This window comes from Quercus lobata, chromosome 11 (genome assembly GCF_001633185.2).
Source record: "Quercus lobata isolate SW786 chromosome 11, ValleyOak3.0 Primary Assembly, whole genome shotgun sequence".
Classification (NCBI taxonomy): domain Eukaryota; kingdom Viridiplantae; phylum Streptophyta; class Magnoliopsida; order Fagales; family Fagaceae; genus Quercus; species Quercus lobata.
Genome location: NC_044914.1, coordinates 6362498 through 6389319, shown reverse-complemented (window position 1 = coordinate 6389319; position 26822 = coordinate 6362498). Strand labels below are relative to the sequence as shown.

Below are 26822 nucleotides of genomic sequence, written 5' to 3'. Positions count from 1 at the left end.
GATTTTTAATGCCTTTTTTTTTTTTTCCGATGATTGACCTGGTCTGACTAATACTCGTCCTCACTCGAAACCAACTTAACCAATTTTTCTAGCGATCGATTTCGGATTCCTTAGCCCTTCACTTGATGTTGATAGGTCAAGTCTAGGTTAGATCCAAAATCGACTTAACCCGACTTGTGGATGATGACGACGACGACAACAACAACAACAATATATATACTCATGCAAAAATACATTCAACCTTGGCACGTTCTTTTAGGGTGAGAGGAATCATGCTGTAAAACACAAAGTTTAAAATAAAATTTTCAATCATTTAGGGGTGTTTGGTGAAGGAGTTTGAGTAATATTGTTTGAGCGTTTTTGATATACGTTTAAGTAAAAAAGTGTGTGAAAATATGTATAATGTTGTTTAAAATGCTCAAAAGTGTGCTCAAACACACTTACCAAACAGGCTTTATTTTCACATCAGAGTCTGCGACAGTCTTTCATGTGGCATAAATGGACAAAACAAAACAGCTTTAAACAGACAGTATTTTTGGTCGTACATCTTAGGTCACATCTCACAATTAATTTGGCCACGAACACAGTTAATTTAGTTTATACTATTCTTAATTTATAATAAATTTAGTTCTTACTATGAATTCATTAATTAATAAACAATATAAATTTACATATATGGTAAGGCGTGCAATTGCTAACACAGTTGAAGTAATAATAATAAAAAAAAACTTACTGAAAAATATTTCAATAACTTTATGTCCGGGTGCCAAGTTCCACCCCATCCTTTCCTTGCTCACACCACAGTAGTACAGTTCAACTGACTTGCTGACAAAACTGACCCGTCATGAGAAATGACAAGCATTGGTCTAAGTGCCTCACCGGTTCCTCCTTGTCCTGTAAACATTTTTTTTTTCAGATCAAACACATTAAAGTTCATTTTGAGAAGATAAGATAACGATGGTAGCGTCGGTATAATAAAAAGTTTTGAGTTTTTACACAAATAATAATTAGGTCTATACTTGGATTCTAGTTAAGGCCAGCTTCTTGTGTGAATTAAAATGATCTCAACTCTGCTTGTCAGTGTCAGTATATCAGTGAAATCATACCAGACCGGAAAAATATCCACTCAAAGAATCTGACCTTATGTTGTCGGTAGCTGAAAAAACGACAATATTAGAATACTTGAGGGATTGACCATTTTGAATGGCTCTCAAACTTCACACTCTGTTTAAGAGCAAGCCAGGAATTGCTCTTGCTTATGCATCTGCTCTGCCTCTGCGCACTCTTAAACTCCCCATAACAAAGCCAACTTCTGCCACTTTATGCATTGCTCCACCTTCTAAAATGCGTGCGACTTGAGTTAGTCAGGTTCGATTTACGTTTTATATAAATTCACATTCTCTTCTACTCTAAGGGGATTTATATTTAGAGGTTAGAACTACTTATTGTTATGTTTATTATTGTTACATACTCTGAACAATCAAGCTAAGGAGAAAATCTTCCGTCCAAAGTTTCAGACTCTAGTACATTATGAGATACATGTTATGAACACGAATCTGAAACGTGTCAGATCCAGTGGCCTGAAGTACTGGACTCAGGCCAAAACCAAGTCAATAGTTGTGAATCTTGTGACTGTGAGTAGTATGGTTCAAGAAAATCTTCTTATTTCTTCCAAGAAAAAAAAAATGAAAAAGCCTTAAGGTGCACACCTGTAAGGTCATGGGAACTCGCATTTGAGATAAATGAAAATTGGTAGTATGTCACTATTTTTCTAAGCACAAATATGTTTTCCAATTTTCCAGGGATCAAAATCCAGACTTTTCTGGTAAAGTTCGCAGGGTCCAGACACAGTTTAAAGTTTGATTCTTCATTTTGGACATTGAATCATCGATAAGCATTAGTTAAGAGTCATCAGAATATCCAGATTCTCAAAAAAGCAACTATGAGTTATCTTTGCAATCGGCAAGGGAATAGTGCAAGGTTAGTTTGTTTTGCTCGGCATTATTATTATTATTATTATTATTAAGGGTAAATTCTACTAACATATTTTGAGAATTGGGTTAATGCTAACCAGATCCAAGATTTTTTAAATCTAGCTAATTTTGTCTCTAAAGTCAACTTGGTTCTTTAAAAGTTAGTTATTTTTTCTGAACTTATTTAGGGATTAAATTGGTTTTAGGGGTCAAATTAGTTAGTTTTGAAAAATTTTAGACCTAAATGATATTAGTCCAAATCTTAAGGGGTATGAATGAAATTTACCCTATTATTTATTTTGGTAATACAAGTTTATTTTTTTATTTTTTATATGCACAGTTGTATAAATTTTTGATAAATTTGTTTAAGGGTAATTTAGGAAATTTATAATTTATTTTTAAAGAAATAAGACATTTAATGATAATTCCCTAAATAGTTGGGATTCCTAAGTGGGCCAAACAATTTGAGATAAAGGGGTAACATTTATCTTTTCCTGCCATAGCCTAAGGAGACGTTTGTTTAAAAAAAAAAAAAAAAAATTCCTTATTTTTGGGTGTTTTGAAATACTAAAAAAGTAGGTCAAGGTGAAATCATTTTTCAAAGACCCAAAAAAAAAAAAAAAAAAAAAAAAAAAAAAAAAAAAAAAAACCTCTCATTGAGGCATAAAACATTTTTAGCCATTTTTGAAAACGTAAAAAAACCCCCAAAAATTGTTATACCAAAATACCTTTAGAATCTCCGTACATTGTTTTTATTTTATTTTATTTTATATTTCGACAGTTACTTCAAATTACATAATGTAAAAAAAGCAAGAGAAAATCATACCTTGCTAAACTATTTCATGTATTGCAATGTAATTGGAACAATGCTAAGACCACAAAAAATAGAACCGCTTTGGGTGGTGGGTCCAAACCTCCATGTAATTTAGGAAAATGTTAAAAGTTTTACGAATTTTACTACATAAGTCTTATATATTGATGTGACAATAAATGTGATTGATGGTTTTCAATTATCTTATAACTGAATATTTGAATTGTTTCTTTGTGAATGGTGATACATATGTTTATAAGATCAACGTAGTAAAACTGGTAATACCGAACTACTGATAGCATTACTCATAAACTTTTGCAATACAAACTTTCAAATAGACTAGATAAATACTAACTTCTTATAATCTATTATTAAAACTCTATACTAATCCTAATCTAATTGAATTTATTTGAACAATCAACTATTATTACTAATGAGTTTAGGTTGGGTCTAGTGTCCTGTGTACTAGATTCGATAGGATGACACTCGATAAGATGCTACCATGTGGTAGCATTCTATAGGGTCCAATGCACGGGACATACTAGATCAGATTGAGATTAGGTGTAGTACTAACTATTAAGCAATTTTCAATCTCAACTATTGAATAAAAAAAAAAAGGTTAAAAAGTGGAAGCGGTAAAAATGTTTTTGAGAGGGAAGGGATTAATTGCACTACGGGACCTAAGCCTCCCCTAGCAAAATTGCAGTTGATTTCCCTAATTTTATATTTGTGGTGTTTTATTCAGGAAGGGCGACATTGAGGGGCAGCGGCAAGTTCTTAAAAGTGGTGGAGGTGATTCAGTGAAAGAAAAAAAGACTTTGAAGACATATATTCTTGATATTCTTGACCCAAGGGAGAAATTCCTTAAAAGATGGAGGGTAGGATTTGTATTGTCGTGTATGACTGCAGTAGCAGTGGATCCATTATTCTTTTACCTTCCTGTGGCTGTGATCAATCAAAACAAGTTGTGCACTAGGGTTGACGGTAGATTGTGGAAAACAACTATCGTTTTGCGAACTTTCTTTGATATCATTCACCTACTGCATATTATATTGCAATTTCGCACTGGTTTTATTGACGAGGAACTTCGGAAACTGGCAAAACCTGAGTTAAATACAGATGCTTGGAAAATAGCTCGGAAATATTTGTGGCCTCGGTTCATACTCGACATTCTAACTATTCTTCCCATCCCACAGGTAAGGGGGATATCAGTTAATATTTTATATTAAATGTACTATTCTTATCTTTTTAATATGACTAATTCACTTTATGGGGTTAAGTTTATGTTAATCCATAATTTTTTTTTTTCTAGAAATTCCAAAATTAGTACAATTTGACTCTAATTACAAAGTGATGTAACAAGGAATATAATTGAGGATACTTCAATGAGAAAATAAATAAGTATTTGAATTACTTTTTATGATGTGTGCAAAATTGTGACATCAATTTTTGATACTCATACAGTAAAATCTATGTTTGTAATACTAAGTGGTCAAAGTTGAATGCTAATTGGCTCTTAAATTTTGTACATTTAAAGGGAAATTACCTCAAAACTCAATATAAAATAAATCATAAGCGACTTTTGAGGATTAAAAATTGTTGAGTTTTACTTTAATTAATGATTAAGTTGACAGGTATTAAAAAATAATTATTTTATGCTATTCCTTATATTTTTATTTTGTCAACAATTAGTAAATGCTAGTTTACATTTTCGTTTTCTTCTTCTTTTTCTTTAAAAAAAAAAAATAGTTTACATTTTTTTGTATTAATTTAGTGTTGAATCTTAGGGCCTGTTTGGATTGAGGGGAGGGAGAGAGAGTGAAAGGGAGTAAAGTAGAGTTAGTTGAAAATAAGTTAATTTTGTGTCAATTCTACTCTATTCCCCCTAAATCCAAATGGACCATTAATCTATTTCTTATTTAAATTTTTTTTTAATAAAAAAATGGACTCAAAATTTGACCCCTTAAAGATTAAATCCTAGTTTAATTTCTGCTACACCCATAAATCACTAGTTTCTTTAAATTATCATTGTCCTACACATGGATTTTGTCCATTCGCTCTAAACACGAAATTTTTTGTAATCTATTCAGGTGGTAGTTCGAATTATTATTTCAGAAATGAGAAGTACAGAATCTACACATAAAGTAAAATTCCTGAACGCTGTTGTTCTCTTCCAATATGTGCCAAGAGTTTATCAAATCTACCTATCCTGGAGGAAACTAATAACAAATGACAAGAAATTTGATAGAATCTTACGGGTCAAAGCTCCATTGAATTTCATTCTATACATCCTTGCTGGACATGTAAGTTTGATTACAGAGTAATTTCATATTCATTAATAGTGTGTATTTGGATGGCAGGATTTGGACATATGGATTTGGATTTGGGTAATTAAAATCTAAATACCAAATTTGGATGGTTTAAAAAAGGTCAAGGATTTGGATTTGACAAATATAATCTGCCAAGAATTTTAAACCTTTAAAATTCTTGAGTTTGAAATGATATCTAAAATTAATGGATTTGAAATCATGGCATTTCAAATCTATTGATTTAAAATCCAAATCCAATTCCAAATCTAAGTTTCCAAATGCAACATAAATTTATTCTTGACAAGTTTTGATATTTTATCAATGTCTTGTTGGCTCTGATAAACATTCATTTCAAATGATCCAACATACCAATATATATATATAGATTCCAAAGGTTTCATGTTATCAACTTGTGGCTAGTTTAGATTCCGGCCAAATTTACTTAGCTCCCCCCCTCTACTCTCCTCTCATCTTCCTGAATCTAAACTAGCCTTGGGTGATGATCCTACTATCTTGCATTACTTTTTGGACAAAATTTAGTTACAAAATTGATTATATCCTAAGGATGTGTTTGTTTGGAGGTGAAATAGGGTGGATGGAAAACTATGGAGAGAGAATAGGAAGAAAAATATTTTTGGAATGTGTTTGGTTGGGTAGGAAAGATGGAAAATAAATGTGGGGCCTAGGGTTTTTCTCTCCCGGCCCACCAAAATGTTTTCTTCCCAAAATGGAGAGAAAACTGAGTGAAGATGAATTTTTTCTTAATTGACAAAAAGGCCCATGTGCATGTGCACATGGGCTTTTTTAAGTTGCCTTTATTTTTTTTCTTCACCCTTAGGCAGTAATGTTGCCTTGTTGTATTTTTTTTGTTTTGTTTTGTTTTTTTGTTTTTCTTCACGGTAGTTGTGGGGCCTGAAATTCGAAATCCCAGCCCACTTCACATTAAAGGCCCAAGGCCCAAGCCGAGGAGCCCTACTACCGAGGACGTATGATGAAAGCTCCTTAATGGCCCAAGAATATGGTCGAGGACGATCTCACGCTCAACACCTCACAAAGCGCCTGAAGAAAAGAACAAACTCAGTACAAGAGCAGTACAAACGAGAAAGCTGCCAACACCATAATGTGGAGTCCAACGCTTGACAAGCCCATACTCCATACCATGCTATCCAGCTTTTCCCAACCACTCTGACGTATGGACTGATAGGACGAGTAATTACCCCTAAACGAGGAAAAACTGACGGGTAGATGGAGAACAAGAAGTGAATACTAGTATAAAAGGGAAGGAGAACTAAAAAAGAGGGGGATCCTACAAAAGGGAAGAATGAGGAGAATGAGACGCTCCTCAGACTAAGTCCGAGGAGTCAAATCCTTCAAGCTATATTGATGTAAAGTTCAGCTATCCAGGCCAAACCTACCTTTGTATGTGCTCTCATAAAATCAGGACCAGGCCATTGCCCTGCGTCCAAGGTCATGCCTTTCTAAACCCACTCTCTACAAATCATATTGTTTGGGCCCTTTACATACGAGCCCAACGTCATCCTTGGGTTGCTAAAAATTGTGTCCCCACAATTGGCGCCGTCTGTGGGGAGGCTTGCGCGTTGGCGCAGATGGCGGTGGAGTTAAGCCTCTATCAGGCAGAAGTTCGCAAAGTTTCCTCCATCTCCAGCGACATGCAGTTGTTGCTCCGACATAAACTTCAGCTAGGGGCTACGCCTTGTAGTGCCAATGGCATGGGCAGCCCTAGGGGCTTCTGGCCTCAAGCTAACTCTCCCTGCCCTGGTCTAGGGGCTAACCTTCGAAAAATAAATAAATACAAATAAAAAACTACAAGTTTTGGACAGAACCAAGGCCTTGCATGGTCCTCGGACTCAAGCCTATGGGGAAACCAACTACTTAAAAGAAAAAACTACAAGTTTTGGACAGAACCAAGGCCTTGCATGGTCCTTGGACTCAAGCCTATGGGGAAACCAAGTACTCAAAGAAAAAAGTACAAGTTTTGGACAGAACCAAGGCCTTGCATGGTCCTCGGACTTAAGCCTATGGGGAAACCAAGTACTCAAAGAAAAAACTACAAGTTTTGGACAGAACCAAGGCCTTGCATGGTCCTCGGACTCAAGCCTATGGAGAAACCAAGTACTCAAAGAAAAAACTACAAGTTTTGGACAGAACCAAGGCCTTGCATGGTCCTCGAACTCAAGCCTATAGGGAAACCAAGTACTCAAAGAAAAAACTACAAGTTTTGGACAGAACCAAGGCCTTGCATGGTCCTCGAACTCAAGCCTATGGGGAAACCAAGTACTCAAAGAAAAAACTACAAGTTTTAGACAGAACCAATGCCTTGCATAGTCCTCGGACTCAAGCCTATGGGGAAACCAAGTACTCATAGAAAAAACTATAAGTTTTGGACAGAACCAAGGCCTTGCATGGTCCTCGGACTCAAGCCTATGGGGAAACCAAGTACTCAAAGAAAAAACTACAAGTTTTGGACAGAACCAAGGCCTTGCATGGTCCTCGGACTCAAGCCTATGGGGAAACCAAGTACTCAAAGAAAAAACGACAAGTTTTGGACAGAACCAAGGCCTTGCATGGTCCTCGGACTCAAGCCTATGGGGAAACCAAGTACTCAAAGAAAAAACTACAAGTTTTGGACAGAACCAAGGCCTTAGAATCTACCTCGGAGAAGAGTTCCCCATTGATAAGTGGGCTAATCCCAAAGCTGCACGGGTTCCCCAGCCCACCCTCGGATTCTCGGTACCAGGGGAATTGGTGCAACTGCAATATAGTGCCATATGTTGTCAAAACGCAGTTAGAGTCTCTCGCTGCTCGGCTACCCCCTCGGATGAATCATTTAGAGTTTATCGTTCTCGGACGATCTCTTCGCACGCATTACGGAGTATTCAACTGTTATCTCGGTTAGTTTCATAAGTTTAATTTACTGAGAATTATCATTATTATGCCTGGTAATGTCGGTAAATTAGAATTAGTCGGATTATGTTTCAAGGTTTCTTGCTCTAAGTATCATTGAAGAAAAACACACATGGAGCACACCCATTCACGAAATAGTTGTTGCAGAAAGGAAAAATATTTAAAACAAGTAAATAAATTCATCTTTTATTAAGACAAAGAAACAGTACAGTGTACAACGAAAGAGCTTAAATAAGCTCACACTGAAGCTAACTACAAAAAAGCGAAAAGAAAAGATACAAGGGAATAAAGAAAAAGCCGAAGAATAGGTGCAGGGGAGAGACGTGCTGCCGCTTCAAAATTTCGTCTATGGGAGCCATTCCTCAACACTTTTACATGCCTATAACTCAGGCAGCAAAAGAACCTGACTTCAGGTTGGCACCGTTGAAGAAAAGGTGCCGGGAGTCCAACTCGAGGCTAGCACCGCTGAAGAAAAGGTGCAGGGAACCCAACTTGAGGCTAGCACCGTTGAAGAAAAGGTGCAGGCAGTCGGAAGTTGATGGGCCTCCACGGAACCACGCCTGCGGTATAGCAGATGGCGCTGATGGCGGAAAACCTTACTCCTGACGCACCAAGGATTTGGTGCGACCAGTACCTGCTTCGGATTTTGACTGAAGGAGGGAGAAATACCATTTTCCCCTTATCAAGGCGAAAGGTTACCTTAAATATGTGCCTCCCCTGCCCAGACCACACCACCTTAAGTCTTGGAAGGGTCCGATGCCTCTGTGGCGGGTGAAGTTCCTTCACCTCCACCCAAGCCTCAAACATATTGCACTAAGGGAAGACAACACTGGATGTGGAAACTGGCTATGGATAAGGGGTTATGATTTTGAAGAGAGCAGAAGGGTTTATATGCCAGGAGAATAACCACCTATCCTGCCTATATAAAGGGTAAGGTGGTGTCATTTAATTTGAGCAGATTCCCAAGAAACGTTGCGGACAAGGCAGCTCTGGCACAATTTCCAACACTATCCGCCACCACAAGATTTAAAGGTCCTCGTGAAGGCGCGCCTCGAATACCGAAACATCAAAGGACACTGCACGGGTGGAAGATAAAGTAATGCCTCTTAATTCGGCACATCTCCCATGCAAATGGAAGAACACAAATAGCAATAAGGTGCGGAACTTGAGCAAACCGCGAGGCGGGCCCAACATCACCAAAACCCTCCTCACCAACTAAAAAGTCGGGAAGCAGGATTTTGAGGGGTTATTGTAGGGCCTGAAATTCGAAATCCCAGCCCACTTCACATTAAAGGCCTAAGGCCCAAGTCGAGGAGCCCTACTGCTGAGGACGTATGATGAAAGCCCCTTAATGGCCCAAGAATATGGTCGAGGACGATCTCACGCTCAACACCTCACAAAGCGCCTGAAGAAAAGGACAAACTCAGTACAAGAGCAGTACAAACGAGAAAGCTGCCAACACCATAATGTGGAGCCCAGCGCCTGACAAGCTCATACTCCATACCATGCTATCCAGCTTTTCCCAACTACTCTGACGTATGGACTGATAGGACGAGTAATTACCCCTAAACGAGGAAAAACTGACACGTAGATAGAGAACGGGAAGTGAATACTAGTATAAAAGGGAAGGAGAGCTAAAAAAGAGGGGGATCCTACAAAAGGGAAGAATGAGGAGAATGAGACGCTCCTCGGACTAAGTTCGAGGAGTCAAATCCTTCAAGCTATATTGATGTAAAGTTCAGCTATCTAGGCCAAACCTACCTTTGTATGTGCTCTCATAAAATCAGGACCAGGCCATTGCCCTGCGTCCAAGGTCATGCCTTTCCAAACCCACTCTCTACAAATCATATTGTTCGGGCCCTTTACATACGAGCCCAACGTCATCCTTGGATCATTAAAAATTGTGTCCCTACAGTAGTAATATTGCCCTTTTTTTCTTTTGATTTTCTAGGGTTTGGGCGTGATAGTTGTTGTTGTTGTTTTTGTTTTTGTTTGTTTTTTTTTTTTTTTTTTTTTTTTTTTTTTTTTTTTTAACTAGATGTGATTTTTTTTTGGACATGATTTAAAAAAAAAAAAAAAATTTGGCTGATTACTCTTTTTTTGTGGTTATTTATCACTTTTTTTGTTTTAACTGGGCATCATTTTTTAACAAGGGTATATGAGTAAATTTATTCAAACTTATTTTTTCCATCACTACACTTTTTCACTCCCAACCAAACAAAAAGGAAAGAAAATAAAATCTTTTCTATCCTCCTACCATTTTTTATTCTTTCACTTTTCCACCTCTCCAATCAAACGGACCTTAAGGCTATAATCTTACTCAATACAATAAACATTACTATATATTTTGAAAATTTAATTGTTGAATTGCATGTTCTTTACATTCTTAATACACATGTCAAATTTTGTATCGATCAGATAATATGTACTATATGATCTATAATGTTATATTTTATACATAATTTTAAGGTACAAAAACTTGTAATTTAAACAATTTATTGATGACATAGTTATTGATCTTTAAGTTTTTAGAAATTTTTTAAGTATGGAAGATATAAGTAAAAGATGTAATCTAATAATAAATTTATTACAATTCACCTCCAATAAAAAAATATTGAGTAACGATTTACTTCTAATACTTTTCTTATAATCTTTTAAAGATATTAAGAAGTTTCATCATGTCTACAGTTATTTTTTTCTTTTATTATTATTGCTCACAATTAATAATAATTGGTTAGGATATCTATATATATAGTTTATTAATGTTTAATTAATGATTTTGTGGTCTTCTAGGTATTGGGAGCGTTTTGGTATTTTTTCTCTATTCAACGACTAGCAGCTTGCTGGCAGCGGAAGGGAGGGTGTGATCAAAATCGTATTGGATGTTATGGAACTTCTTTTTACTGTGATCGCAGTTCTGGAGATCTCTCTTTTATAAATGATATTTGCCGAAAATATGTCCTAAATACAACGTCGGCCTTTGACTTTGGAATATTTCTTCCAGCCCTTCAGTCCGGTGTCTTAGAATCGCCAGATTTTCCACAAAAATTATTTTTCAGTTTCTGGTGGGGCATGCGAAATCTGAGGTTTGCACATGACTTTTGTTTTTCTATATTAATTACTATAATAATTAATTTCCCCTCGTTTAAATTTTTCAAGAAGGCTTAAAAAAAAAAAAAAAAAATTCAAGAAGAACATAATTCCTCGTCACACATTTATTAATCCACCAATTTCCACTCTCTTCTCTAATGAACTTTTGTTTTAATATAGAAGAAGTGTTGAACTATGCAATCTAATTTGAAGGAAATTTCTTCCGATCTTTCTCTGATTTGGTTTGAAGGAAAGAGTTAGGCTTAGGTCAGTGCTTGTTAGGATGATGGCACATGACCAAAAATGAACATGTCACCCTTATAACGGTTCTAATAGACCCAAGCTTTGCACTGTAGGAAAACCTTATCTTGAGCCATGTGTTATTTATTGAGTCAAATCCTAATTAGCAATCCAATTATAATATATATATATTCCCTCCATCCCACTTTGTTTGTCCTGTTTGAAAAGTCAAATTTTTTAAAGGAACATCATTTATTATCTTGTCTACCTTTTAAAAATGTATAAGTTTTCAAAATTGTCCTTAAATAAATTTATCAAAAAATTGAATTAGTAAATTAATAGGGGTATAATTGGAACATTAGTAAATTAATAACTTTTATTTTTAGAAACAGGACAATATTTTGGGACATCCAAAAATGGAATAGAGGACAAATAAAGTGGGACGGAGAGAGTATATATATATATATATATATATATATATATATAACCATCCCCCTTCATCGTTAAACTCTTCCCCGTCTCCTTAACTTTCACCTTCCATCCCATGCACCCTTTATTAAATTGCCACCAAATTTCTCATGGGGTTTCTTTTACACACCCAAAATTCTTTGGCTTAGTTGTTAAGAGCATTCACATTCAAAATGTTATTTTAGCATCTCAAATATCAAATAAAGTGCATACATTCGGTTGATTATATCCAAATATTTTTAGGAACAAGCTACAATAAACTGCTATCAATAGTACTTACTATAGCAACAAGCTAAATGTTTAACCCCATTATTTATTCAATTCTATCTCTTTCATTCAATTAAAAAATGACAAAGTTTGGCTAAAAACTTAGTTGTATTCTAAGGCTAAAACTTAACTCCCACTAAAAAAATGAACATTGCTATATATTTTGAAAATCTAACCGTTAGATTGTATGTTTTTTATATTTTTAACATATATATTAAATTTTATGTCAATTAGATGTTATTTATTATATGATTCATAAACTTATTTTTTTATGCATAATTTTAGATTATAAATTTAAACATTTAATTGATGACATAACTAATTGATCTTTGATTTTCTGGAAATTTTGCAAGCATAGAGAATAAAAAAAGAAAATGGATCTAATGGTGGATTTGTTAAAATTCACATCCAATTAAAAGATATTAAGTGGAGTTGTAACTTTAGGCTACAACCTAACTTGCAACCAAACTTTATCCATTTAAAAAATCACTCTCTTCTCATTGTCCACAACGTCTCTCTCTCTCTCTCTCTCTCTCTCTCTCTCTCGTTGGGTCATGGTGGTGATGACTATGGATTGATTTTGGAATGGGCCACAGTGGGTTCATGGGTTTGTGGTTGGTTTGATGGATTGATTTTGGATTGGGTTTTGCTAAGGAAGGTGTTTCTTGGTGGTGGGTTGTGGATGGGTTTTTTCTTGGGTTATGGGTTACGATGGTGGTTGGGTGGCTAGTTGCTATGGGTTTTGTGGTTGGTTGTGCCATGGATCGTCGTGGGTTGTTTTGATTCTCAATTTGGGTTTTGTGCCTAGTTGTGTTGTAGGTAGAGGAAGACAGATTGAGAGTTGGGGAAAAGAGAGTGAAGAGGTGGATTGGAGAAACTAACCATTTCTTTTTATTTTTTGTTTTATACATATTATTTTAATGGGTTGCGTGTTAAAATAGTTGAAATTATTTATATTATTTTAATGTGTTGAATGTAAAAATAGAAGACGAGATATAGTATGAGTTATGAAACTGTGTTAAAATAAATAAAATAACTTTTTGAAATGCTAGCTAAAATTTTTAGATGTTCGGATCTAAATTCTCTTACAGGACATTGGGCTAGTTCCACTATAAGTATCAATAATGCCAAAGAGGCTGTACATAAATCTTAGGGCATTTGGAGTTCTTGAATTTTGGTCGCATTCCACGAATGCACAAGAACCTTTGGATTGCGAATGGAGTTTGGGTTTTTTTTGGGGACTCACTTTGTAGATTTGGTTACAACCTTGCCATGAGAAAAAACAAAAAGAAAAAGAAAATATAAAATGAGTTTTATTTAATTCAGGTTGCAAATTATTTAAAGTTAACTAGGGAGGACCAATATCGCTGTTGACATAGGAAATGGGGATAGCGGTGGTGGCTATGGAGTCAATGACAGTAATAGTGAAGGGGAAGGTTTTTGTTTGTTTGTTTGTTTTTTTTTAATGTTTTATGTTTTTATGTTCTTTTTTTTCATTACTAGTCTAGTGATTAGGATCCTACTTAATAAATTATAACACATGACACAATATTGTTAGATAGGAAGATCATCAGGTATTGCTTACGTGGTCCTTTGTGAGGACCGAAGGCCATAAACTAATGATCTTGAAAGCCCCAGTGTAGATTTTCACATCGCCTTCTAACGGCTTGGTTTCCCCTAAAATTTGTGTATTTTTATTTTATGCATTGTAGTAATAAAATTTTGAGATTAGTATCTTAGACACTATATTTGTGCCATTTTTGCAGTTCTCTTGGTCAAAACCTCCAAACAAGTAACTATATATGGGAAAATTGCTTTGCACTTTCTATTTCCATCTTTGGCTTGATTCTATTTCTATATTTCTTGGGAAATTTGCAGGTGAGTACCCAATTCTCTTTTTTTTTTTCTTCTTTTCTTTCTAAAAAATGTTTAAGCATCGTAGTTACATGTGAAATTATTCATTACGTCTAATGTAATACACCTTTCTCTTATAGGAAAGTAAGCTCTAATTGGTGTGGGTTCAACAGATAAAACCCATGTTTATGTGGAGAGGTTTGTAATGCACTAGGTACATAACGTACTGAGTGAAGAAGAGAGAGCATGATTTCTAGATAGGAATGACACATCAATAATTTAATAAGTTATATGTTAATAATCATATTATTTTTAGTAGTATTATTACATGGATACAAATTTTTATTTTGTAAATTCGATTGTTACAATAGGGTAAGTGAAAAGTTGTACATTAGATGTTTACGTTGAAAACACCGGAAATAATTTATCATTTCAAGATTATAGTTATATTATTAGGGGTTGGATATTTAAATAAGAATATGACAGATTGTTAGGTTAGTCTTTAAATAATTCTTATCTACTTATAAGAGATAGTGATTTGGTTTTCTTTGATTTTGAATGTTACTTTATCTTGTAAAGCCATCTATATATATATATATATATATATGTTTTTGTGTTCATTAATAAAGGATGTTTGAAAAATATGATTATTGAGTGAGTTTTCACTTTGGAGGTATGGACTCCCATGTAGTCCATTTATCAATTTGGAGGTCTTGGTTGCCTCAAAGCAATCAACACAAAAATTGGGTCCTCATCACTCACTTAGAAGAGCCTTGCAATCATTAACCAAAGAAGAAAGCCTAGTGGTAGTTGAAAGATAGCCTGATACCAGATCAACAACTCTAGCAGAAGTTTTAACTATCATAGCTTGTAGTTGAAGTTTTTAATTTATTTTATTTATTTTTAATGAGAAGAAATATTGTAACTTTATTGAAAACTAAACAACCGAATCAGCCAAGGTTACGGCGTTAAGATGTGAAGAAACACTCTCAATCCACACCGACAAATCATTGATATGTCTAGCATATCTAGCAAGATTGGGGGCTACAGAATTACTTTGTCTCTTAAGATGAGAAACACTGAAAACAACAAAGGATTCTGCTAAAAACTTCACCTCTTCACTCAAATGACCATAAGAAGCAAAAGCAGGTTCATCATTTTTAAAGGTATTCATAATTTTCTTTGAATCGCCTTCAAGAATATTAGATGAAAACCTCAATTCTTGTGCAAAAACTACAGCCCTGACCACTGCCATAGCCTCAACTTCATCAACTAATGTGGGTAGATTGCACTTCTCTGTCATGGAAGCCATAATCTGTCCCAAATAGTTTCGGATCACAACCCCAACACCAGCCTTCCTATCTTCATTAAACACAACACCATCAAAATTAACTTTGAAAAGTGGCCGAGGAGGAGGAATCAAACGAACTCTAGCTGGACTACGGGAAATGGAGCAACACTTGGGCGATTTTGAGTAAAATCTTCATAAGCAGTAGCTATAATAGGCCTCACCTAACCAATGGAGAATGATTTATTGCTCGTTCACAGCAAGTTCCTCCTGTACCAGATTGTCCACACCAAAACATTGAAGAAATTAATCTTTGTTCTTTCCTCTATCAATAACATACGTAACTAGGTCCCCAAACCAAGAGAAAGATGTTGAACTTCGAAAATTCCACATTTGAGTCTGAATCCCAGATTGGTGAAAGACAAGGACAACTCCAAAGAGCATGCAAAGTATCTTCTAAAGATTGATGGCAATGATCGCAGATGTCTTCAAGGATGAATAGATTTTGTTATATGGGATAGAGTTTTTGCAAGCTCGCCATAATAAATTATTTACCTTACTCTGAACTGTCAAACCCTATATTTTCTTCCACTCCACTTTACCCGATGAAGACTCTCTTTGATCCTGGTCTGTGAACTCTTCAGCCAAAAACTTGTAACTAGATTTTACAGAGTATTGACCCGATTGATTAAAAGGCCAAATAAGTGTATCCTAAATTCGATTTCTGCAAAGAGGAATGGATAAAATAAAACTAACCTCGTGAGGCAAGAATAAATTATCTAGCTGAGTTAAATCCCATTGCTTGGTGAGCTGATCAATGAGATCAACTACATGAGCTGTGGATAACTCTTCAGATAAAAGAAATTGAAGCTGAGGTTGATCCCTAGAAGATAGCCACAAGTTAGACAGAGGAATGTCTCCCCCACTTCCAACCCTCCAATGGACTCCTTTTTTAAGCACATCCCTACCTTACAAAATACTTTTTCAAATATAAGACCTCGACATACCTCCTTTGACTTCCAAAATAGAGCAATTGAAGAAGAATTTTTTCTTAAAACCCTATAAAATAGTCTTTATTATGCAATAACCGCCAAGCTTGCTTAGCTAGGTGTTGATGCTCATTTTGGGAAGCCCAGTAGAAGGAAGAAGCCTAGCAACATGGGCAGAAAGGAGTTAGTAATTGGATAGAAAAGCCATTAAGCCCAAGCGGTAAGAATAATAGGTCATACGGCCATAAAATAAACAAATGGGCCTTGAGAAAGCAAACAGGCCTAAAAGAGCCCGGAAAGAGAGAAGTAGCAAACCCATGAGCAGTATGTGATGTAGAAAATTGAGAATGAGTCACAGTAGACCCGAAGTAATGCAAGTAAAGAAAGTAAGGAGTTGATGGAAAGTCTATGAGCCCCAAGGATGAAGGTTAAAGTAATTAGGTCAGGGAAGTCCAAAGGAGTTAGTAAAAGCTCATGAGAACGCAGAATTAGAAAGGACTGAGGATGCCTAAGGAAAGTAAATGGGCCAAGGATGCTCAAGAGGAAATAAATGGGACATAGGAGTCCGTAAGCAATGTAACAAAAAGTCTATTGACCATATTGAGTCATTGAGAGAAGAATAAGCAGTAGACCCAAAGAAACCTAGCATGTGTGGATCAAATAACATCATAGCAGGAATGACAGAATAGTGCAGCAGGAAATGGTAGCAAGAATATAGAAATGAGCAAAAGAGTGGGTTGAAGAAAGAAAAGCCCACAATCAAACAAAGCCCAGTCCCTAAGGGGAGCAAACCGTAAAGAAAGGGAAATCAGAAAACAGCTTACACCATAAGAAGTCAAGGATGGACGGCAGAATGTGCAAGCTAGCTTTCAGGCCACAACGAACGCTTGAGTAGTCGGTAGGTTTTGGCCATACACAGAAGTAAAGCATACGCAAGGCCCAGACATCACCAACCTGGATCCAGCCAATACATGAAGGGGTAGGTCATGGGTCCGAGGTAAGAGGGCATGGTCTAGTGGTGGAGAGGGGGAATACCTATTCTGAGGTTCCTGCTTAGGCTTTTTTGGGAGAAATGTCCTACTGGGATGACATACCGCCCAAAAGAAGAAAGGATGAGCTGGAACCACTAGGTGCATGCCATGAGGGATAGGAAAAGAGGGAGCACCCATATCTTAGTAGGTAAGAGTGCCACGACAAACAAACAAAAACAAAATAGTCTTTTTTGTCTGGTGGCATAGTCAGCACAGGTAAGTGGTGGCGGCTGAGTGACTGACAAACCAATGGTGGTTAGCAAGGACACCCAGACCAGACAAAGGTAGTTAAAGGCTAAAATAGTAAAATTCGGTCATGATAGGTATTATATAAAGGACCCTTGCTGAGCACAACAAGGAGAGGAACATAGTAATAGTAACCTCTAGGAGAGAATCGTAACAAATAAGCAAATACTAAGAAAGAAAACGAAAAGAAAAAGGAAGAATTAGAAAGAACGAAAAACGGAGAGCATATAATGGCAGGCATGCATCAATAGGATGATCCCCTCTCTCCCTCTAAAGCCCATGCTCATTGCTAAAGGCAAAAGATTCTTCTGAGCATAGGTCATTTAGGTTCGATCTCTCAAAGCAATTAATTTCTTCCTGGGGAGATTATTCGCATTAAGGAAATGGTTCCCTTCTTGACTTTGGCCTTGTAAAATAACTTGGCACGACAAACTGACATTTCTCTCTTTTATTCAATAAACTTATTACTATCTCTTCCTCATTTATTTTTGCTATTTCATAAAAAGGGCACTCTCTTGTCGCTGCCCTTTATTTATTTCTGTCTAAGTAGCGAACGCATCTCTTTTGTTATCTTTATTATATTTGCTTGCCATAGCTCTCCCATAGTAGCTTCGCCTGTCATGGGCATGTAACCAAAGTTTTGGCAAAGTAGGCATAGTTTGTGCACCAGTCGGACTAAGGTAGGTTACAATTAGACCGGTCCGAACTCCTTAATTCAGAACACTTGGACTCAGTACGGTAGGAGGCTGCCTAGCCCAACATTACAAAAAGGCCCACCACACTAGAAGAGCATCATTAAACATACCTAAATCTTTAAAATCCATACCACCTTCAATCTTAGGCTTGCACAATTCCTCCCATCCCACCCAGTGAATTTTCCTACTGTCACCTCATTGTCCTCACCAAAACCTCCTAATTAAATTCTCCAAATCATTAAATAAACCTAATAGCAACTTGAAGCAACTCATAGAATAAGTTGGAATTGCTAGCACAATTGCCTTAATCAAAATCTCTCTTCTTGTCTATGATAAAAGCTTTTCCTCCTAGCCTTGCAACTCCATACATGTTCTTTGATGTATTCAAAGCTGGCCTTTTTTTTCCTACCCACAAAAGAGGGCAAAACTAGATATTTCTCATATTGCTTTATCTATGTAACCCCAAGAACCTCCTTAATTTGAGTCCTTCGATCTTCCGAGGTAGAATTTACTGAAGAAGATAGTAGTCTTATCTCTATTAATCTGTTGAGCTAAACACCTCTCATAAACCCCCAAGGTATCCAACACTTTCTAACATTCCTCAGGTGTAGATTTATAGAGTAGAAGGTTGTCATTTGCAAATAAAAGATGGGACAACTTGGGACTTCTTGAATTCAAAGACAATCCATGAATAATATCTTGTTGAGCTGTTTGAGAAATAAGATTGTGAAGCCCTTCAATGTATATGAGAAATTGGAAAGGGGAAAGAGGATTGCTTTGTCTAATACCCCTTGTTTGGCTTGATAAAACCTTTTGGTTCCCCATTGACAACCAAAAAAAATCCAATATTCATTGAACCTCTTCTTTCTTATTACAGACTCCAAGAAAGACCACTTCACTCTATCATCAACTTTGCTCATATCCAGCTTTAGGGCCATAAAACCATCTTATGATGTTGTTAGAGATGAGACAGTTCTTGGTAAAGGCACTTTGATGCTCAGTGGTGATAATCTTTGGTATAATTCTCTTTAGTCTATTAGCCAAGACCTTAGGGTCCGTTTGGATAGAACTTATTTTGCTGAAACTAAAAACTGAAAACTGAAAACATTGTAGCAAAATAATTTTTAAACGTGTGAATAGTGCCGTGGGACCCATTTTTAATGAAAAAGTTGTGGAAAGTGAAGTTTGTAGGTCTCGTGAACAGTGCATGTGACCCACTGATGTGCTGAAAAGTCAAAAATTTTGGCTAAATTTTGTCTCTGAAATGCGTGGGGAAAAAAAAAAAAGGAGCAAAATGCAAACACCATATAAGTCCTATCCAAACAAATACTTAGAAAGTCTTATATAAAACATTACAAAGACTTATAGATCTAAATTCATAAACAAGTTCAGGCTTATTGACTTGTTGAATGAGAGTAATAAAAGTATGGTTGAGATGTTGAGGAAGGGAAGCAGAATTAAGAAAAGAAAGTACAAACTAAGTAACATCCATGCCTACAAGATTCCAATAATTCTGATAGAAGTGCAGCGGCATACCATCAAGTCCTGGAGCTTTTAGAAGTGTCATCTGTTTAAGAGCAACCTAAGCCTCCCATGCCATAAACTCATAATTAAGCTGTTCATTCATACCTGAGGTGACCACGCAAAGAAATTATGTTGATTGTTTCCTCTGGTTGATTGTTGCCCATGGAGGAAAGCAAGATTTGGTAGTAATTAATGAGACAATTTGCCACTTCTTTTGAATCAATGGTCCAATGTCCTGAAGAATTTCTAATATCATCAATGTTATTTTTCCAAAACCTTTGAGTTCCTCTGCTATGAAAATATATTGAATTTTTATCTCCATGAATAGTCCATAATGATCGTGATCTTTGAAACCACATTCTATTCTCTTTATCAAGTCAGTCATTAACTTCACTTCTTAACTCCTACACCCGAAAATTTACCACAGACACCAGTGCCTCCTTCTTGACCTATTGAATTTGTCTTCAACTCCAAGTCCCTCTGAAAGCTCGGATTTGTGTATAAACACAAGAGCTTGTTTAGACTCCCAAATAAAAATTATGACTCGGTTGTTTTTATTCTAACTTAAACTAAGTGCAGAACAAAAGTAAATGCGAGTGAACAAACAATAAAACTACTCTAAACCATATTCATCAAATATCAACAATAAAATGAAAGTTAAAAGAGTAGGCAAGAAGAATGCAAACACAAGATAATATCAAGATAGGTTATCGAAGAGGAAACTGAAAAACTTGGTGAAAAGCCTCTTCGTCGCCCTCCAAGTGGTAAATTGATCCACTAGAGAATAAGTTGGAGTACACGAATAACAAAAGACCCTCTAAGCCTCGTCTACCTCATGTACTCGAGCCCTCCAAGCTCCTGCTGTCAACTGACTTGACGAAGCCTTGTCTTCTCTAACTTTCCCGAATCATGCAATTCAACCCGATTGCATCCGTCAAGGATTGGCTTCTTCTAATGCTTCCCAGCAGTACCAAAACTTCACTTTACACTCAGATTGAGTGTGGCAAGTGTTTGGGCTATCAACCTCTCAAGGATTTGGATATGGAAAGGTAGGAGTAGAAGAAAACCACAAGGAAGTGTGTAGATGATTGTGGGTATGACAATCTCTAACTCTCAAGTGTGTATGCTAGGGTTTTCTCTTTGAAAAGCATTCCTTACAATATGTGCATAATGAGGGTATATATAGTGTAGGTGAAGGCATGGTGGAGCACAAATGACAAAATAGCAAAAAAGAATGTTTCGCGGGTATTTCACGGGAAGGCCTTACCTGCAAATTACTCGCAAAAACTCCAGCTGTCATGACTTTTCGCATTCTAGTCATGTAATTTACATGTGGCTTACTTCGTGGGATATCTTCTCGCGAAATCTACTTGGTCTTCAATAAGAGCTTGAGTCTTCACACTCTCTCTCACACAACTCTTATAATAAAATCTCACATAAAATATAAGGAAAAATGATTGAACAGAATCATAATCAAATTTGGCATGAAATTAAAGCCAATACAAAATAGTTGTAAATAACAACTTTACACTCTCCTTACATTCCCAAAACAACTTTAACTCCATTCACGTAAGGCTTTTCCACATTTATCAATTTTATGAACCACCAGAATACCAGGATCAGAGTGATCAATGTTGGTCCAAACAGTCTACCGTTTGTGAACAACCTTTATCAAGTTGTAATTGAAGTTGGTTGAATAAGTTCAACTCGTCTTTGATATCTCAAGGTTTGGCTGTAACGCTTGTTGGAATATCTACAGCCCTTGAGAAGCCTGAAACTCAAATCCCTCTATGATCTTTAACTTCAACTATGTCACCAGCATTAACCAAACCTGAATTACCCAAAGAGGAACCATTGATATTTAATTTAACTCAATTATCTGCTTGTTTGCACCACTCAACTTGCAATGTGGTTTTGAATTTTTTTTGTTTGGTCTTTCACATGCAAAGTGGAAGAAATCCACTACTCACCTCAAAGACAATAGAAGGACTAGGGGCAGCCGAGCAGAGTTTTTGAACACACATCTTTTACTATGTAACCACAAGGCCCATATTCCCAAAGAGAAGACCAAGCTCCAAGGAGAACGATAGGAATGAAGAGTTAAATTAATGCTACGTGGATAAAGGAGTTTAAATAAAAAAAGCATCAAGACAGTTGTCCCCAAGGAAAAAGCCAAAATTGCCTTGCAAGGGGGCAATCCCTTAGGAAATGGGAATGGATCCAATTTAAAACCGCCTAATTTTGTTACACAATGAAGTCACGTGTGTAGCACGTGGTTACTAACCAAAACAAGTAATTGTAACTAAAAACTGCAAGTAGTTTAACATGCACTTTATCTGATTCTTTTCGTTTTTCTCTTTGAGTTGGTCTCTCTTCTTGCTCTCTATATTTTGATACTCCCCTTAAGATGAGCTGCTGGTGAGTGAATATTCACTATGACAGTCAATTTCTATGTGTTTAGTTCTCTCATAGAACACAGGATATATTGGATCAAATGTGGAGATCCAATTGACTGTCACAAAATAACAAAGCTTCCCTTCAATTTAAATATCCTTGAGAAGATATAATATCCAAACTATGTCACAAGTAGCAATTGCCTTGGATCTATATTCAGCTTTTTCTGAAGATCTGAGACTGTTGGTTGCTTCTTAGACTTCCAAGACACTAAAGAATCTCAAATAAGATGCATTATCCAGTCATAGACATTCTTGTGTTTGGACATGAAGCCCGATTTGATTCTACAATGCCTTTTGCATGAAGTTCTGCACTAGATGAGAAAAATATTCCTTTCAGTAGAATTTTGTGTGCTGCATTCAAATGAGGCTTCCTTGGTTTTGCCATATATTGGCTCAACTCAGGGGTGTAGCCAGAAAATTTTACTTGGGGGGGCCAAATTGTAGTATTGATATATTAACCATAATTTATATTGAATACAAAGTTATTAACTTTGATATATTATTATATTCTTAAATATTAATGAACATATATACAAAAATCATATAGTTTATTATAGACAAATACCAATACAAAAAAAAAAAAAAAAAAAGAATCCAATAAAAGAACAGGTCACATCAAAATTATGCCCAACAATCTTTAATGGAATAAAGATAGCAACACAAAAATGTGACAAAAAAATCTTAAATACCCTTATGCATATCAATACACATAGTGGCAGAAGAAAGAAACAAAAATAATACTAATGGTAAAATAACAATGATGATTGATAAAAGAGAGAGAAAAGAAAATGCACTTACATATTCACTTCTTTAAAGAGTCAAGAAGATGATGTTGCACAAGGAAAAAAATGGATTAATAATTTTGGTTGAGATAGGAGTTTTTGTGTTGAGAAGAAAGAAAATGGGGCAATTATGGGCTGGCATTAACAGCTACAACAAAGCTCCGTAGGTACCTAAAGATGAAAAAAAATTGAAATTATGTTGGAAAATGGGTTGTCAATGATGCTAGAGAGTGAGTTATCATCCATTGGATTAATTATAAATTTTATGGACAATTGAGAAGATCAATTATTAGTCATTATCTTTTGGACTAACTATAAATCTTAGGAATACTTGGGGTGGACAGATAATAAAGTTTTGAACAATTGAGCAGGTCAACTAAAAATCCATTGGACTAACTAGAAATCTTAGAAATAACTTTTTTGGGGAGGTGGGGGTTCTAATTTTTTGGGAGGGCTATATCCTATTACTAGTAAAAAAAATTTGGGCTCCACCCCTGGCTCAACTTATGAACATCAAAGGTGATATTTGGTCCGGTAATGGTCAAGTATAGCTGCCTTCCAACCAACGTTCTATATATGCTTGTATTATCGAGAGTTTCACCTTCATACGTACTAAGCTTAATGTTTTGTTCCATTGGAGTTTTGACAGGCATGCAACAAACTGAGCCTGCATCATTCAGTATATCCAATGCATTACTTCCTTTGACAAAGAGTGATTCCTTTTTCTGATCTTGCTACCTCCAACTCAAGAAAGAATTTTAAGTCACCCAAGTCCTTATGCTTGAAGTTTTAATCCAATAACACATTAAATTGATTCACAGCTTCTTGATCATTACTAGCAATCAGACCATCATCCATATATGCTAAAAGAACAATGAAAGACTGTCCTTGTTGCCTAGTAAAGAGAGAGTAATCAGCTTTTGACTAAGTAAAGCCCAATTGGAGTAAAGTTGATAGAAAATTTGGAGAACCACTGCCTTGATGCCTGTTTCAGTCTATAAAGTGGCTTATTCAGTTTACAAATCATCTCCTCCTTACTGTGAAAGCCTTGTGGAAGAGCCATATAAACTTCTAAATCAATGAATCAATATTGAATATTAGAGACGCATGTCTCAGTATCATCCATAAGGCTAACAATTTTATTCCTTCTTCTCCTAACGAAGGTAATGGTTTGGGAAAAAAAAATGATCGAAGTCTATAATTTCTACACCTTTGATAGATGATTTGAAACCTAAGCCTCCTCACTTATCTTTTTATTTTTATTTTTTTTATTTATTTATTTTGAAAAAGAAAAGTATTACTGAAATACACTTCTATACCACACCGCCGCCCCCCCCCCCCCCAAAAAAAAAGAAAATAAAAGAAAAACTAATCCAATGAATTGTTCTAGGCATTGAAAGTAATTATATTTTGATCTGACAACTATACAACTTACAAGGTGAGATTTGGTAAAATTGAACTGACTTAGTAGAGGTGGGACAGATGTACATGCAGTGGACAACATCAAAATCCAAAAAAAAAGGGGATAAGATACGCATGAAGATGAGGTCAAGTCAACGACAAAAACAACATAAGGGCATGATATCATGGATTTCCCAAAAGAAATTTGATAGTACAGAAAAAAGCCTGATTATGGAAAACATAAATCAGAGATATGAAGAAGGCGAAGACGTTAATGTGGAGAACCTGGTCCCCGATCTTCCAAAGGATCTTCAAACCAAAGTTAAGCGCCATATCTGCTTACAGATACTAAAGAATGTGAGTTTTATTACCTCTATAAATTTGCTAAATAACTGTGTTATAAATTTCATTAATAATAATATGAAAAAAGAGAATAGTTTTATTAATAAATGATCGGTTTTATGATCACACAAGCAGGCTCAAGCAGCTCGCATGGCTTATTTATTTTATTCTATCTATTTTTTTTTTATATGAATCAGATGAGATATTATTGAAATATTAATTCTTAGAGCTACATAATCTATACTTAACATTTTATTTTTTGGACACTGTTTAAGTGTGTGTTGTGTAGGTATGTGACAAGTCTCACATTTTAACTCTTTATAAATAATTATAAAGAGTTTCAATCGTGACTAGTCATTTAGATGTGTAATGTAGATGTATTTATTAAATATATTTATATTAATGAAACAAGTTTTATAATAAAAAAATAAAGGTAGAATAGTTAATAGAATTGTTGTGGATCTTGAAGTTCCCATCATTCGGCTTTGGCTCACTCCATTGTCATCCCTCCACAAAACTCTTTGGCCCATTGTTTTCTAGTTAAATTTTTTTTAATAGATTTTATGGTAATTTGAAAGTAAGCATCTCTTATTTATTTATTAGTTAGGAAATAGATTTGTACTTCAGCTTATTTGTTTTTCTTGATCAGCTAAAAATCATGAAAGATAATGGCTTGGATAAGCGTACGCAACTGTTGCATAAGATTTGCGACTCTCTCCAGTTAAAGTTCTACAATGAGCATTGCTACATTGTCAAGGAGGGAGACCCTATTGATGCATTATTCTTGATTACAAATGGCATTGTATGGACTTATTCAAGCAATAATGGTGAAGGATCTGACTCTCGACATGCTGAGCGTCTTGAAAAAGGTCAGCACTTTGGAGAAAAACTTCTTGAATGGGTTTTGAAACCTACCTCCGACGACATGCGCAACCTATCCATACTTCCTGTTTCTTCAAAAACCCTCAAAACCCACACAAAAGTGGAAGCCTTCGCTCTAATGGCCCACGACTTCAAAAAAATAATGGAGTCCAAGTTCTCACTATTAGGACCCGAGGAATTGCAATCCAAGGCTGCAATTCGTGTACAACGAAGTTGGCGCCAGCATCGTGCAAAGACGTATGATGATGTTGTTCTAGACAGGGCAGCTTCTCTTTGAAGAGCAGAGATGATTTTGATAAAGACAATGGAAACGGTGTCGTGTTGAATCCCATTTGTCAGGTGCACCGTATCACTTAAAATCCTGAGTTTGCAATCAAGAGAAAAACGCTGTGTTTCATTTATTCAGTTATTTTAGCTTTTGATTTCTGTTTTTCGCACGTGTAATAGGTGGTTAAGTTGTTAAGCCTGTTGTAACAGAATCTCCACCTTTTTAGCTTAGCTTTCTCTCTCCTCTGTGACTATATAAACAGAGCTGGACTCAATGATTTAATTAGCTAGCCATTTTATGCAATAGTAGAAATCTTTCTATTTAGAATTGTTCACTATTACAGTCTGTTGTTGCAATCAACCAAAGTGTTCGTGATTCAAGAAAACGTCAGAATCAAGCAGTGCCGACACTGTTGCTGTAAATCAATAGTTGGTTTTGATTTCTAATTACATGTATTAAGTTAGTTTTGATGGATCGGTTAGTTTTTTCTAGTCATACAGCTGCTACTTTGTTTGGATTCTGTGTAGGTGCACCATTCTGAAAATGATAATGGTAGATTTAGAAAAAGAATAATATGTGAAATAATAAACTCTTTAGGGTAACATTAAATAAGGATTCTGAGTAAAACCATTATCTTGTAAGCATTAACACATGCGATGCATATCTAATCTTATTTCATACAATAGGATCCCATTATGCTTCCTTCAATTTTTACTAGTGGAATGTATGGACACCATGATACATAGGGCATATTTTTCTTTTCCACATTATAGAAGGTAAATTACACATACTACCCACGTGGTATACCCTTATAATATGAGACTACTTTGTAGTTTATTGCATGACATCTACTTCCCTTGTAATTTGCTTTATGAGAATACATTTATCTCTCTTGTATTTTTTCTGTAAGAAATTTTTATCTCACTTTTGTAATTCGACATCTATAAATATCTATAAAATTGAATATTTTTGACTAATAGT

The 26822-nt window shown here is 35.7% G+C and overlaps 1 protein-coding gene across 1 annotated transcript; it reads left to right on the top strand.

Moving 5' to 3' along the window:
• The first annotated feature begins 1258 nt into the window (after positions 1–1258).
• LOC115966328 (cyclic nucleotide-gated ion channel 1-like) lies at positions 1259–26162 on the top strand. Its single transcript, XM_031085578.1, has 7 exons — positions 1259–1271; positions 3700–3980; positions 4875–5087; positions 10812–11104; positions 13850–13961; positions 24431–24706; positions 25341–26162. The coding sequence occupies exons 1-7, from the start codon at positions 1259–1261 to the stop codon at positions 25848–25850; spliced, it is 1698 nt and encodes a 565-aa protein (XP_030941438.1). The 3' UTR covers positions 25851–26162.
• Positions 26163–26822: the final 660 nt, after the last annotated feature.

Coding starts and splice junctions, on each gene's coding strand:
- LOC115966328 (XM_031085578.1), top strand. Junction 3,981..4,874: donor CTATTCTTCCCATCCCACAG/GTAAGGGGGATA, acceptor TAATCTATTCAG/GTGGTAGTTCGAATTATTAT. Junction 5,088..10,811: donor TATACATCCTTGCTGGACAT/GTAAGTTTGATT, acceptor GTGGTCTTCTAG/GTATTGGGAGCGTTTTGGTA.